We start from the raw sequence: 14,038 nt of genomic DNA on the forward strand, positions 1-14,038 counted from the left end.
CTTGAAAACATGTTGAATAGGATATATTTGAGTCAAGCATTATTTCCTTTCCTTTTTAATTTGGTTGAATTTTATTAGTTTCTTTTTAAGATTTTATTTATTTATTTGAGAGAGAGAGCAAGCACGCATGTGTGCATGAGTGTGGGGGGAGCATAGGGAGAGAATCTTAAGCAGACTCTGCACTGAGCAGGTAGCCTAATACAGGGCTCCATCCCACGACCCCAAGATCATGATCTGAGCCAAAATCAAGAGTCTGACAGTCAACCAACTAAACCACCCAGGTGCCCCAAATTTTATTACTTTCTGAACAACTCTGATAAAAACGACTAGATTTTCACATAGATACCATTTGTCTTCCCAGGCATCCTGTCCAACTATAAATGTAGAGACTTAAAATAATTAAATTCACATGTTTATTGAACATCTATCATAGGCACATCGTGGGCCTTGTGGGGACACAAAGTTGGGTAAGATATAGTCCTTCCATCAAGGAGAAACCACTCTAGACATGGTTTTGACAAGTGCCAACAAGTATATTACAAGGCAGAATGAAAAACATAAAAGGTATAGAAAACAGAGCTCCAGTGTAAGTTGGAGATCCAAAGAGGGGGGAAAAATCACATTTGGTCAAGGGTATTCAGGAATGGGTTCATGTAAGAGGTAGCATTTGATATAAACTCTAGAGCGTAAGTAGACTTTCAAGAGCTAAAAGAAATAATACAGCATGTAATAGCATGAACAAATGAGGATGGTCTGATGCAGAACAGTGAACTACTGGTTTGACTGGAGGAGAAGGGAAAAGAGAAGACTAAAAATATATGTTGAAGCAACATGGTGGAGGGTTCAGACCTTGTATCTAATGCTAACTATATCAAAGGGCTCTTTTGGTTTTATTAAGATGTTTTCGAACCAGTTGGAAATAACCTATTGACCTTCAAGTTCCACGCTTGCTAGAGCTGAAGATAATACATTTTGGAGAAACTCTCTCCGAGGAGGACAAGGCCTCATATACCCAGCCTATGAAACCATCCTGAGGAAGGGGGTTTTGGGTAGCCAGCAGACCCAAGAGGAAATGTATAGAAAGTGAAAAGAATTAAGAATGTCCTACATGCAAAAGCTTGTCAGACCTCAAAGAAATGAGAGGACACGGTAAGAAGGACTTACTTTATCTTCAAGCTCCTGTCTTAAGTGACATAAGTCCCTGTGATGTTGTTCTTTCATCTGTTCAATGACCAGCTCCGCCTCGATGCTCATATTCAATGGATTGCATTCTTCAGAAGCGAGCCCTGAAAACACATGGGATCTGTTGACCCTGAAGTAGGTGCTTTCAATAACACAACTGGCATCTGAGGAGGGGCATCCAGTAAAACCAAGAAATAATTTTTGGCCTAAATTACCACTAATAAGATCTATTAGGAAACCATAGAAGCCAAGAGGTTTTCTGTTTTCAAGCATAAAAATGAAGGTGAACAGGCAGTACAGTAAGATTCCTTCATGTGCAGACTTTGTACCGAATTTTAATAGAATCCATCTTTTTTAAGAGTAGATGGAGGTAGGGGTGGAAATTATTCAAAGGTGACCTACTAATTGAAAATTCTATGGAGTGAGTTAATTTGTTTAAACCAACCAGCCTTCTATCCATCCAACAAACACTAGGTGACAAATTAGCAGAGGGACACTGTGGCAGAAGATGCCTGGAGGCATTTGCTTCATGGGTCAAGCTATCAAACCCACCACTCAATTACAGAAGATTGAGTATTATAATATTGATTTCCTATAGTGCAAGTGGAACCCCGTGTTAAATTATCAGCTGAAATTTTAAAAATAGGGCGCTGGATAGGAACTTGGATATAGGCAGTTTGGGAGAAAAATTCTCAACTCACACATATGAGTTCACTTCCACAAATGCCGTGATGGTGACTGAGAAGAACACTAAAGCAAAAACTGGACGCTGAGCTAGTACACAGACAGATGATTGTGTCTAATACTATGTGGAAATCTCTCAAGGCAAGGGATTCAAAAAGGTTTTTCAGGTGGGGGTCCATAGGCAGTCAGGAGAAAGGGTATGGCTTGCATCTGGGACTGACAGTCTTGCCTTGGAGTTTCTTTTCATATATTCTTTCTTTTCAGTTGGCATATCCCCAACTGAGAAGTGATACTTGGGGTATAAACCACCCCAAGATGGCACAGCTTCACATATCTAGGAGGAGAACTCCCAACACTATGGAACACAGAAAACCTTCTGAATTGCATCATATGATCAGCTGGGGTCCATCCTCACAGTATAGTAAGGCTGCCAACCACATACTTAGAATCACAGGAAAGGTCTTAAGCCCTCTTCCTGTCCCCTCCCCAATCTCTTATTTATTCTAGAATAGATAAGAAAAGGATTAAACAAAACTTGGAAGAACCTATACTTCTATAACAGTGGGGAAGACTATGACAGAACAATTTATTATGAGCCCTTTCTGAAATTCAAACTCAAAATAGTGAGGAAAGAGAATACTAGGGGCTTCCAAACAACTCTGCCTTTCAACCTTGCCACTCAGAATCTTCCTCCAAGGCACAGTTAATCAATACTTACTTAACTTATTTGTTGTTTTACAGAGGCAATGCTGATATTTAACACAGCCAGCATGAGAAAACCAAATCCTGGTTTCTGGTTGGCCTGTTCTCCAAAACCATCATTAGACCAGTGAGGCACTCCTTAAGAAAGGGAGGATTCAGCAATAGCTCAATGTCTGAATTCTAACACTCCCAAGGCCTGGATTCTCAGACTTGTGGCCAGTTGTTGTTGTTTTTTTTAACAAAGCAAATATCCTTGTGGTTTGATTTTTCCATTCCTTTGTTGATGCATTTAAAAATCAGATAGAAATATTCTCATAAAGACTTTAAAGACAAATGAAAAACAGACCACAAGTGAAACAGCTCAAGCAAACAGTATTGCCAGGGGTTTTTATGTTTTGTTTTGGTTTTGTTGGTTGCCAAAGTTGTGCAATTTTACATTCAAACATGGCCCAAAAAGCAAAAACCAAAGGCACAGCCTCTGAAAAGATGATGTCCTAATGGCTTACCCTGGTCAGGCTCAACGCAATCCCTGCTAACATCAAGTTCTTCTGACAGAGAGTTCTTCAAGGGAAGTCTCAACACTTTGCCTTGTGTACGAAATTCTTCCAGCTCCGACTGGAGTTCATCCACTTGGTCTTGTAATACCTGGAGTGTAAAAACCAACACCAGTCTTATATGTGACAGCAAAAGCACAAGCAGCAAAAGAAAAAATAGTGAACTTGGACGTTCCCCAACTAAAAACTTTTGTTTTGAAGGATGTTATGAAAGTAAGAAGACAACCCACAGAGTGAGAGAACAGCTTTTGCAGATTATGTGGTCTGCTAAGGGACCTGTAACTGGAATATATAAGGAACTATTACCACTCAATAATAAAAAGACAATCCATTTAAAAATTAGACAAAGGATTTGAATAGATCTTTCTCCAAGAGATATGCTGATAAGCATTGGATATTTAAAATCCTTAGTCATTAGGGAAATGCAAATAAAAAACACAGTGAGGTACCACTTCATAACCCCTAGGGATGGTTAGATTCCAAAAGACACAGCAAGAAGAACTATTGGCAAGGATGTGCAGAAATTGGAACCATCATATTGGTAGGAATGTAAAATGGTGCAAGCCCCTTGGGAAAAGTTTGGCGGTTCCTCCAAAGGTTAAACACGCAATGATCTTATGACCCAGCAATTCCCTTCCTAGATATAGACTCAAGAGAAATGAAAACCTATCCATGCAAAAACTTGCACACAGATGTTCATAGCAGTATTATTCAAAATAGACTAACCCCAGTGTTCATCAACTAATGAATGGATAAATAAAATGTAATATAACCATATAATGGAATATAATGCAGCCATCAAAAGAAAAGAAGTGCTAATACATGCTACAACATGGATGAACCATGAAAACATTATGGTAAGTAAAGGAGGCCAGCCACAAAGGACCACATATTGTAGGTTTTCATTTACATGAAATGTAAAGAATAGGCATATCTACAGTAGAGTGTTAGTTACCTATGGAGAGACTATAGCTAAGTGGAGTGGGAGTTTCCTCATGGGGCGATGAAAATGTCCTAACATCGATTATGGGGTAAGGATTGTACAATTCTGTGCACACTTTGAGTGAGTTGTATGGGTGAATAGTATATTAATATATTTTACAAAAATAACTGAATGGATTTGGGGAATTTGGGGAGATAGAGATGACAGATTTTACTAATGAAATCATAACTTTAAAGATCTATAAGGAAAACACCTCTACTCGATTTCAGCGAAGAGCCAAAACTTAATTGTAAAAGCGGCATTGTTTCACTTTTCTCCAAATGTGTACATATACTTCCTAGGAAGACAGCCTATGAGCAACCTCACAAGGAAGTGATGGTTTTCCTTACGTCTGCACAAGTACAATTTCCATCTAAAGTAGTCAGAACTCAGTTATACTTACCCTTGTTAAAAAAAATCTCAAATTCCTAAACTTAGGAGAGTTACTTTAAAGAAAGAAGTCAAAGATTCGTATTATTTATAAAGACATTTTTGTCTTTTCTGATAGGTATTGGTAATGACTTACTGGCTGAAGACTGGAGTTGTTTCTGCTTCATTTGCATTTAGTAAATAAAATAAGGAATGTGTTCAGGAAAAAAACCCAAAAGCCACAAGACAAGAGCAAATTACATCAGATTAGGTCTGAAGTATTTGATTAAGAGAGGCTCATTTTGGAATAAACTCATCAACATGACCACGTATTTCTCCACTTGGAATAAAACTATATTCTCCTCTAAGCACTAGCAATTTCTGACTGAGATAAAGCAGACTTAAATGTAGTTTGCATGATTCCCTAATATTTGGGGGATACTGAATAATAACAGCTAACATTTTGGTTAAGTGCTTATTATGTTCCAGGCTCTGTTCTAAGCACTTTATATATACTCACTCATTGACTCTTCACAACAACCGAGTGGGTACTCTTATGTTTACCATCTTACAGATGAGGAATTGAGGCACCCACAGATTAAGTGACTTACTTATGGTCACTAGTAAATGAGGAAATGGGATTTAAACCCAGGCCCTCCTCCACTATTAGGTTCTCTGTAGTCACTTACCCTACACTGCTGCTCATACTCATTTCTCATCTGTGTCAGCCTCTCTTCTTGCAGAAAGAATTCAGCACTGCTGGGATCAAGGTCACCAAACTAGAAAAAGAAAAGGACATAGCTTTCATTTTCCCCAACTGTCACTCTTAGACCTTTAACCCACCAAAGGCCCCAGTTTCTGGTGTTTGCCCAGAGTATGGTCTCTTGAGTATGAAAGGAATGTGACATTTAAACAGAACATTACCAACTGGATGATGGGAAGAACATACTAGAGTGATGTGTTCAACTAAGGCAGGGATCACTTCTCAGCACTAGGCAATGTTTACCTCGGATCCAAGCTCCAAAATTATATCCCTGCAAAACTGACGGCTCCCTTTAGACATCTAAATACTTCCCTAATAGAAATTTCCTTGGTGGCATTGCTTCTACTCTTTTGAGTAAACTACACTTTGGGCTGTGTATCAGGAGATCAAGTTTAAACAGATTTACCTTTTCTGCTAACACATTTTCCAAATTTCGCTGAAGTTTGTTTGTCAGATTTTCATATTCGGCCAGCTTCTCTGCATTTTCCAGAAGCTCATTTTCTAGACGACTGTTTTCCTGAAGATATTTGGGGAAATTAAATGGGTGCAGAAGTAAAAACAAGCAAACTATTACACCTTTTTATGTGATACATAAAGTAGTGCTCTAGACTGAGAAAATCTGTTCATCTTGAAGGTTTCAGTAGATGAGAAAAGACAAAAGTAAATATAAAAAAAATTGATATTTAGCTTATAACCCAAAAGTCTGCCTCCTCTTTCTTTGATCCTACAGAACTATGCTGTATAATATGGTAGCCACTAGAAGTCACATGTGGATGGTGAGCACTTGAAATATGTATATAGTACAAACTGAGATATACAGTAAGTATGTAAAATACCAGATTTTGAGAAGATAATGCAAAAATGTAAAATGGCTCAATAATAATTTTTGTATATTGATTATGTGTCAAAATAATGTTTTAGAGATACTGGATTAAATAAAATGATTCAGAATATCACCTGTTTCATTTTATGTGGCCATTTGGAAATTTGAAGTTCCGTATATAGCTTGCATCATATTTCTATCGGGTAGCATTGCAATATAATATTTAATGACATGAAAAACATTGTCAAAATTGGTTGCAGGATAAAGGTATCCTGTTCATCGGATAGCAAAAGAGAACTAAGAAAAGTATAAAAAGTAGAATAATGAAAATCCATTTCACTTATATTTACAATTTTATTTTGGCTTAAGGATGTAAAAGCTGCATATCAAGGTTTTTCATAACTTGTATGTTTAAACTATTATAATAAAATAACACATCACAAAAGGTCCACAAAAGATTTTATATATATATATATATATATATATATATATATATATATATATATAATACTAACAAGTATTTTTTTAACAAGAGATTTTTTACCCACATTTGCTTAAAAAAATAAATAAAACCACACAGACGTGCATTTTGACATATGTTCTATTCCAGTGTTAAAGGCTGATTGGAAGAACATTCTTTTCAAAGTATATTTTGCCAAAAGAATATAAAGCCAGTATATTTTTAATACATTCTAGTTCACACCCTCACATAGCAATATGGAATAAAAAAAGAATGTGCTTGAAGAGTTTTCTTCTTAAAAAAAAAAAAAAAAAAAAAAAACTTCTCCCAAAATGCCAGTTCTAAAACTCTAATCTTTCAAAGCATGTCTAAATTTAGATGTCCAAACAGTTAGGAGCAATCTCTGTGTATCAGGCCCCTGTTGTGGCTCTGCAAAGTCACAAATTAGATTCTGCTACTGACCACAGGGAAAATACAATCTGGACCTTGGGGAGGGAGGCAGACGTAGATCCAATTAATTATCTGTGATGTGCTATCTTCTGGCAAGAAAAAAGTAAGCATAAAGGGAGTGAAAAAGCCATGTGGTATGTGGTGTTGGAGAAAGCAGGGGAGGAGCATCATAAAAACCCACAGAGGAAGTGAGAGCGCCAAGGGCAGGTGCAGCAGGATTAGGGGCATGGTTCGGGGGCAGGATGGGAGGTTGGAAGTGTCTGAGGCCAGACTCCCTTCCAGGGGCCGTTGGTGCTACCAGGCTGCACTTTTACGAAGGGTCACAGCATGTTCTTCAGTCAGCTAACTCTGGTGGCCATAGAGAGGTTGGATGGATAGAAGAAAAGATGCACATAGGTCAGCTGAGAAATCCTGATGAATCCTGTTCAGAGGCTGCAGACATGGAAAGGAAGTGGATAAATCGGAGAGACCTCTCAGAGCATCAGCAGGTCTTAGAGACTGATGAGTGAGAGTGACCAAGATTTTAGCTTCTGTGACAGCACACGGTAATTGTGTAGATTAAAGAGAAAATTCAGAAAAGGACGCAATCTGATGGTTAGGGTGGGAGAAATGGCTCAGTGTTTGATGTACGGAGTTTCTGGAACAACAGTTAATAGTCTATGTCTATTTATTACCTTCCAAACACAGCATATGCAGCATCTCATTTAATCCTTATATTAAATATACTCTGAGGTAGGTATTACAATGGTGCCCATCCCGTGTGTCAGGAAACAGGCTGGGATAACGTGATCAAGGTTTTCCAGTAAGCAGTGGTATCCAGAATGGACCTAGGCAGTCTGAGTCCCCACCTCACCCCCCTCTATCTCTAGACTACACTGTATCATATCAGAGTCCAATAAAGAGAAAGATCACTTCCTCTCTTGAGACACAGGAAAGGACAGGAGGATGTATAATAAGGCAAAAGACATATTGGGAAGCAAAGAAACAAAGCTGATGAGCTCTGTGTGGCAGGAGACAATGCCATCTGCTCTGAACTGGGGATGGGGGCTGAGGTGGTGGAGACAGGGAAGGAGGAGGGCATTGACCAGGTGCCCAACGGCCCTAAGGACTTAGTGTAACTCAGGGGTGGGGGGGGTGGGGGAAAAAGAGCAAGATATGCTAATCAATAGTGTCGGCAAACCGGAAGCCTGGATACTCCTGAAATCTGGATCCCAGCAGGGACTCTACCATGTGTGGGTCACGACCCAGCAGGGCAAACTTAACAGGAATCGTGGGACTGAGCCCTGTGCAGACCCGTGGCCTTCCCTGCCGTATTTAACACGGACACAGGCCTGAGCACTAATAGGGTGATTACCTTTAAAGAGAGGGCAAGGCGGTCCCGGATGTAGTTCTCTTCTGTTTTTGCCTTTTCAATTTCCTGCTCAAGTTCCAAACGCTGCTTGCCCACCTGCTGCAAGATCTGTTCTCTCTCCTTTCGGAGTTCATTCTTTAGGGCTGCTATCCGTTCCTTGTACTCTTCGTCCAGTTTCCTGTGAGAGGGAAAGACCAATGAGCTGCTGTTAAACCCCTCAGAGGTCCGGTGCGGATCCACCAAAAAATGGAAACACAGAGTCGAAGAGACAGGAAGCTCCTCGAAGTATCGAATGTGTCCTGCTTTCCTTGAGGCTTGACCACACCTCCATCCCTCCAGCTGGGTGTGGCCATGCAGGCAGCAGGCTGAGCTCCAATGCCCTGGGCCAGGGTGGAGGGAAAAGAGGGACCTGGCCCTATCCAGTCGCACCTGAGGTTGTACTCATTCCGCCGCTCTATGGCTGCATGGTGATCATCCACCTCCGAAGCCATTAGAGACTTGAGCTTCTCAGCCTTGTCCAGATCTGACCGTAGCTTCTCTTTTTCTCTGACGACTTGATCAACTCGCTCCCTAGAATGGGCAAGAGACCGAGTCAAAGGGAAACTGTCTCTAAGCAACGAGTAGACCCAAAAAAGCTCTTGCCTGGCTTGCTCCAACACAAAAACAAAGCCAAGACAACCCAAGCCCTTCCAAAACAAAAAAGATGTTTCCACGGCTCCCTTCACAAACCTAATGCAAATCTGAGTGTTACCTTGTCTTCATGGTAGTGAAAGGATAGGAGATTAGCCACATTTGCATACAGAATGTGTGTCACAGGCATCTGAGGGATTTGCTGCACCAGCAGGGAAGGGAATGGGGCAGGGGAATCATCCGCTCAACTCACAGTAAATGGCGGATCTCAGCCTTAAAGCTGGCCAGCGCTGCCTGGTGAATACCACTTTTGGTGCCCAAAAGTTCATTTTCAAGAGCCAGTGTCAATTCTGTCAGGTTCACATTTCCATCGAGACTGAAATCCAAGGCCTAGAAGTGAGAACAAGTTGAAGACGATCACATGTTCTGTCCTCTAAAATGGAAGCAGTCAAGGGGAAACAAACTCAGAGAAGTGAATGTATAGTCAAGAAGTTGGAGGATTACATTTCCTTAGTGATTGCATAGGGACAATCTTCAATTTTCTAAGTTCTAAGGAAACAGTAACATACTTATTTGCCTGTTTAAAAAAATACCACCTGGCACTGTAAATAAATACAATTGTTCACTAATCTTTACTAGCCAGAGATCAATTAAAAGCATGGCACTTGTCAATAGTTTAGGAGTTAAAAACATGGAAAGTAGTTAGCAACAGACTCCTGGCTAAAGGGGATAAGAAAAGTTACCTCTGATCTCTGAGATCTTGTGAAAATAAGAATCATTAAGGAGAAATCAATTCAAGTCAGTTTCAAAGGCATTAGAATATGGACGCCTTGGTGGCTCAGTGGTTGAGTGTCTGCCTTTGACTCAGGGCGTGATCCTGGGGTCCCAGGATCAAGTCCTACATCAGGCTCCCCACAGGGAGCTTGCTTCTCTCTCTGCCTATGCTTCTGCCTCTTTCTCTGTGTCTCTCATGAATAAATAAATAAAATCTTAAAAAAAAAAAAAAAGGAAGAAAGCATTAGAATTTTTCAATCCTCCCCTAATTTGTCATTTTTCTCCCATTTTAGCTGCAATACCTTCAGGACCTCCTGGCTGTTCTCAATGCCCTCTTCTTGCCAGGAGTCGAGGATTTTCTCCACCGATGCATAGCCCATCCCATCGTCCAGGCAGGAGAAGACCCGAAAGCCAATGGTACTTGTCATCACAGATGGGGTTGTGGTTCGTCGTCCACTTTCATCGAAGGACTAGAAGAGGAGACTTGAGCTGGGTCTGACATTTCAACCAGACATTGACCCAAACTGGATAGTCCTGACCACGATGAGCAGAAGGCATGTCTCCCTAACACTACCAGAAAAACAAGTCATGCAGCCCCTTTGATCTTTCTTTCCAAAGTGAGTTGAGAATGCAAAACTTATCAAAAACAGTTGATCTGGTGGGGAGTTCCTTGACACAGACATGTCTCCACTTAAAACCAGGTTTCTGGGGGGAGGAGCAAGATGGTGGAAGAGTAGGGTCTCCAAATCACCTGTCTCCACCAAACTACCTAGAAAACCTTCAAATTATCCTGAAAATCTATGAATTCGGCCTGAGATTTAAAGAGAGACCAGCTGGAATGCTACAGTGAGAAGAGTTCGCGCTTCTATCAAGGTAGGAAGACGGGGAAAAAGAAGTAAAGAAACAAAGGCCTCCAAGGGGGAGGGGCCCCGCGAGGAGCCGGGCTGAGGCCGGGGCGAGTGTCCCCAGGACAGGAGAGCCCCGTCCCGGAGGAGCAGGAGCTGCACCGACCTTCCCGGGCGGAAAGGGGCTCGCGGGGAGGTGGAGCAGGACCCAGGAGGGCGAGGATGCCCTCGGGTTCCCTGAGACAGTAACAGAGCAACTGCGCGCCCAGGAGAGTGCGCCGAGCTCCCTAAGGGCTGCAGCGCACAGGCGGGACCCGGAGCAGCTCGGGGGGCTCGGGCGGCGGCTCCGCGGAGGGGGCTGCGCGGCCCCGGGAGCAGCTCGGAGGGGCTCGGGCAGAGGAAGAGGCTCCGTGCGGAGGGGGCTGCGCGGTTCCAGGAGCAGCTCGGAGGGGCTCGGGCGGCGGCTCCGCGGAGGGGGCTGCGCGGCCCGGGAGCGCGAATCCACCAGCGCAGGCTCCGGAGCACAGGGCGCCGGGACACAGCCCAGGATCCCGCCTCCCCCGGGACAGGCAGAGGCCGGGAGGGCCCAGGACAGCGAGGACGCTCCTGCCCCAGCTGAGCAGATCAGCGGCCCCGCCCCGGAGCCTCCAGGCCCTGCAGACAGAGTTCCTGCCGGAGCTGAATCCAGGTTTCCAGAGCTGCCCCGCCTGGGGCTGTTCCTCCTGCGGCCTCACGGGGTAAACAACCCCCACTGAGCCCTGCACCAGGCGGGGGCACAGCAGCTCCCCCAACTGCTAACACCTGAAAATCAGCACAACAGGCCCCTCCCCCAGAACACCAGCTAGACGGAAAACTTCCAGGAGAAGCCAAGGGACTTAAAGAACACAGAATCAGAAGATACTCCCCGGTGGTTCTTTCTTTTGTTTGTTTGTTTTTGTTTTTGTTTTGTTTTGCTTTTTGATTTGTTTCCTTCCCCCACCCCCTTTTTTTCTCCTTTCTTTTTCTTTCTCTTTTTCTTCTTCTTTTTTTTTTTTTTCGTTTTTTTTTCTTTTTCTTCCCTTTTTTTTTCTCTTTCTCTTTTCTTTCCTTCTTTCTCTCCTCTCTTTTTCTCTTTTTCCCAATACAACTTGCTTTTGGCCACTCTGCACTGAGCAAAATGACTAGAAGGAAAACCTCACCTCAAAAGAAAGAATCAGAAACAGTCCTCTCTCCCACAGAGTTACAAAATCTGGATTACAATTCAATGTCAGAAAGCCAATTCAGAAGCACTATTATACAGCTACTGGTGGCTCTAGAAAAAAGTATAAAGGACTCAAGAGACTTCATGACTGCAGAATTTAGAGCTAATCAGGCAGAAATTAAAAATCAATTGAATGAGATGCAATCCAAACTAGAAGTCCTAACGACGAGGGTTAACGAGGTGGAAGAACGAGTGAGTGACCTAGAAGATAAGTTGATAGCAAAGAGGGAAACTGAGGAAAAAAGAGACAAACAATTAAAAGACCATGAAGATAGATTAAGGGAAATAAACGACAGTCTGAGGAAGAAAAACCTACGTTTAATTGGGGTTCCCGAGGGCGCCGAAAGGGACAGAGGGCCAGAATATGTATTTGAACAAATTCTAGCTGAAAACTTTCCTAATCTGGGAAGGGAAACAGGCATTCAGATCCAGGAAATAGAGAGATCCCCCCCTAAAATCAATAAAAACCGTTCAACACCTCGACATTTAATTGTGAAGCTTGCAAATTCCAAAGATAAAGAGAAGATCCTTAAAGCAGCAAGAGACAAGAAATCCCTGACTTTTATGGGGAGGAGTATTAGGGTAACAGCAGACCTCTCCACAGAGACCTGGCAGGCCAGAAAGGGCTGGCAGGATATATTCAGGGTCCTAAATGAGAAGAACATGCAACCAAGAATACTTTATCCAGCAAGGCTCTCATTCAAAATGGAAGGAGAGATAAAGAGCTTCCAAGACAGGCAGCAACTAAAAGAATATGTGACCTCCAAACCAGCTCTGCAAGAAATTTTAAGGGGGCCTCTTAAAATTCCCCTTTAAGAAGAAGTTCAGTGGAACAGTCCACAAAAACAAAGACTGAATAGATATCATGATGACACTAAACTCATATCTCTCAATAGTAACTCTGAATGTAAACGGGCTTAATGACCCCATCAAGAGGCGCAGGGTTTCAGACTGGATAAAAAAGCAGGATCCATCTATTTGCTGTCTACAAGAGACTCATTTTAGACAGAAGGACACCTACAGCCTGAAAATAAAAGGTTGGAGAACCATTTACCATTCGAATGGTCCTCAAAAGAAAGCAGGGGTAGCCATCCTTATATCAGATAAACTAAAATTTACCCCAAAGACTGTAGTGAGAGATGAAGAGGGACACTATATCATACTTCAAGGATCTATTCAACAAGAGGACTTAACAATCCTCAATATATATGCTCCGAATGTGGGAGCTGCCAAATATATAAATCAATTATTAACCAAAGTGAAGAAATACTTAGATAATAATACACTTATACTTGGAGACTTCAATCTAGCTCTTTCTATACTCGATAGGTCTTCTAAGCAAAACATCTCCAAAGAAACGAGAGCTTTAAATGATACACTGGACCAGATGAATTTCACAGATATCTACAGAACTTTACATCCAAACTCAACTGAATACACATTCTTCTCAAGCGCACATGGAACTTTCTCCAGAATAGACCACATATTGGGTCACAAATCGGGTCTGAACCGATACCAAAAGATTGGGATTGTCCCCTGCATATTCTCGGACCATAATGCCTTGAAATTAGAACTAAATCACAACAAGAAGTTTGGAAGGACCTCAAACACATGGAGGTTAAGGACCATCCTGCTAAAAGATAAAAGGGTCAACCAGGAAATTAAGGAAGAATTAAAAAGATTCATGGAAACTAATGAGAATGAAGATACAACCGTTCAAAATCTTTGGGATGCAGCAAAAGCAGTCCTAAGGGGGAAATACATCGCAATACAAGCATCCATTCAAAAACTGGAAAGAACTCAAATACAAAAGCTAACCTTACACATAAAGGAGCTAGAGAGAAAACAGCAAATAGATCCTACACCCAAGAGAAGAAGGGAGTTAATAAAGATTCGAGCAGAACTCAACGAAATCGAGACCAGAAGAACTGTGGAACAGATCAACAGAACCAGGAGTTGGTTCTTTGAAAGAATTAATAAGATAGATAAACCATTAGCCAGCCTTATTAAAAAGAAGAGAGAGAAGACTCAAATTAATAAAATCATGAATGAGAAAGGAGAGATCACTACCAACACCAAGGAAATACAAACGATTTTAAAAACATATTATGAACAGCTATACGCCAATAAATTAGGCAATCTAGAAGAAATGGACGCATTCCTGGAAAGCCACAAACTACCAAAACTGGAACAGGAAGAAATAGAAAACCTGAACAGGCCAATAACCAG

At 41.8% G+C, this 14,038-nt stretch overlaps 1 protein-coding gene across 19 annotated transcripts in view; it reads right to left on the bottom strand.

The window, feature by feature from the left end:
• NIN (ninein) overlaps positions 1–14,038 on the bottom strand; it is a 104,568-nt gene that overhangs the window by 35,548 nt on the left and 54,982 nt on the right. For all 19 annotated transcript variants that reach the window (XR_012036599.1, XR_012036597.1, XR_012036600.1 and 16 more), the window contains 8 exons: positions 10,027–10,194; positions 9,204–9,340; positions 8,750–8,890; positions 8,324–8,498; positions 5,643–5,753; positions 5,163–5,252; positions 3,075–3,213; positions 1,165–1,286 (listed from right to left, as the gene is read on the bottom strand). Coding sequence is in view for 12 of the 19 variants with exons in the window: in XM_072838515.1 (XP_072694616.1) it covers positions 1,165–1,286; positions 3,075–3,213; positions 5,163–5,252; positions 5,643–5,753; positions 8,324–8,498; positions 8,750–8,890; positions 9,204–9,340; positions 10,027–10,194 (1,083 nt within the window). In the remaining 7 variants the exon portion in view is untranslated. The remainder of the gene's footprint in view (positions 1–1,164; positions 1,287–3,074; positions 3,214–5,162; positions 5,253–5,642; positions 5,754–8,323; positions 8,499–8,749; positions 8,891–9,203; positions 9,341–10,026; positions 10,195–14,038) is intronic.

Source organism: Canis lupus, chromosome 9 (genome assembly GCF_048164855.1).
Source record: "Canis lupus baileyi chromosome 9, mCanLup2.hap1, whole genome shotgun sequence".
NCBI classification, from domain to species: domain Eukaryota; kingdom Metazoa; phylum Chordata; class Mammalia; order Carnivora; family Canidae; genus Canis; species Canis lupus.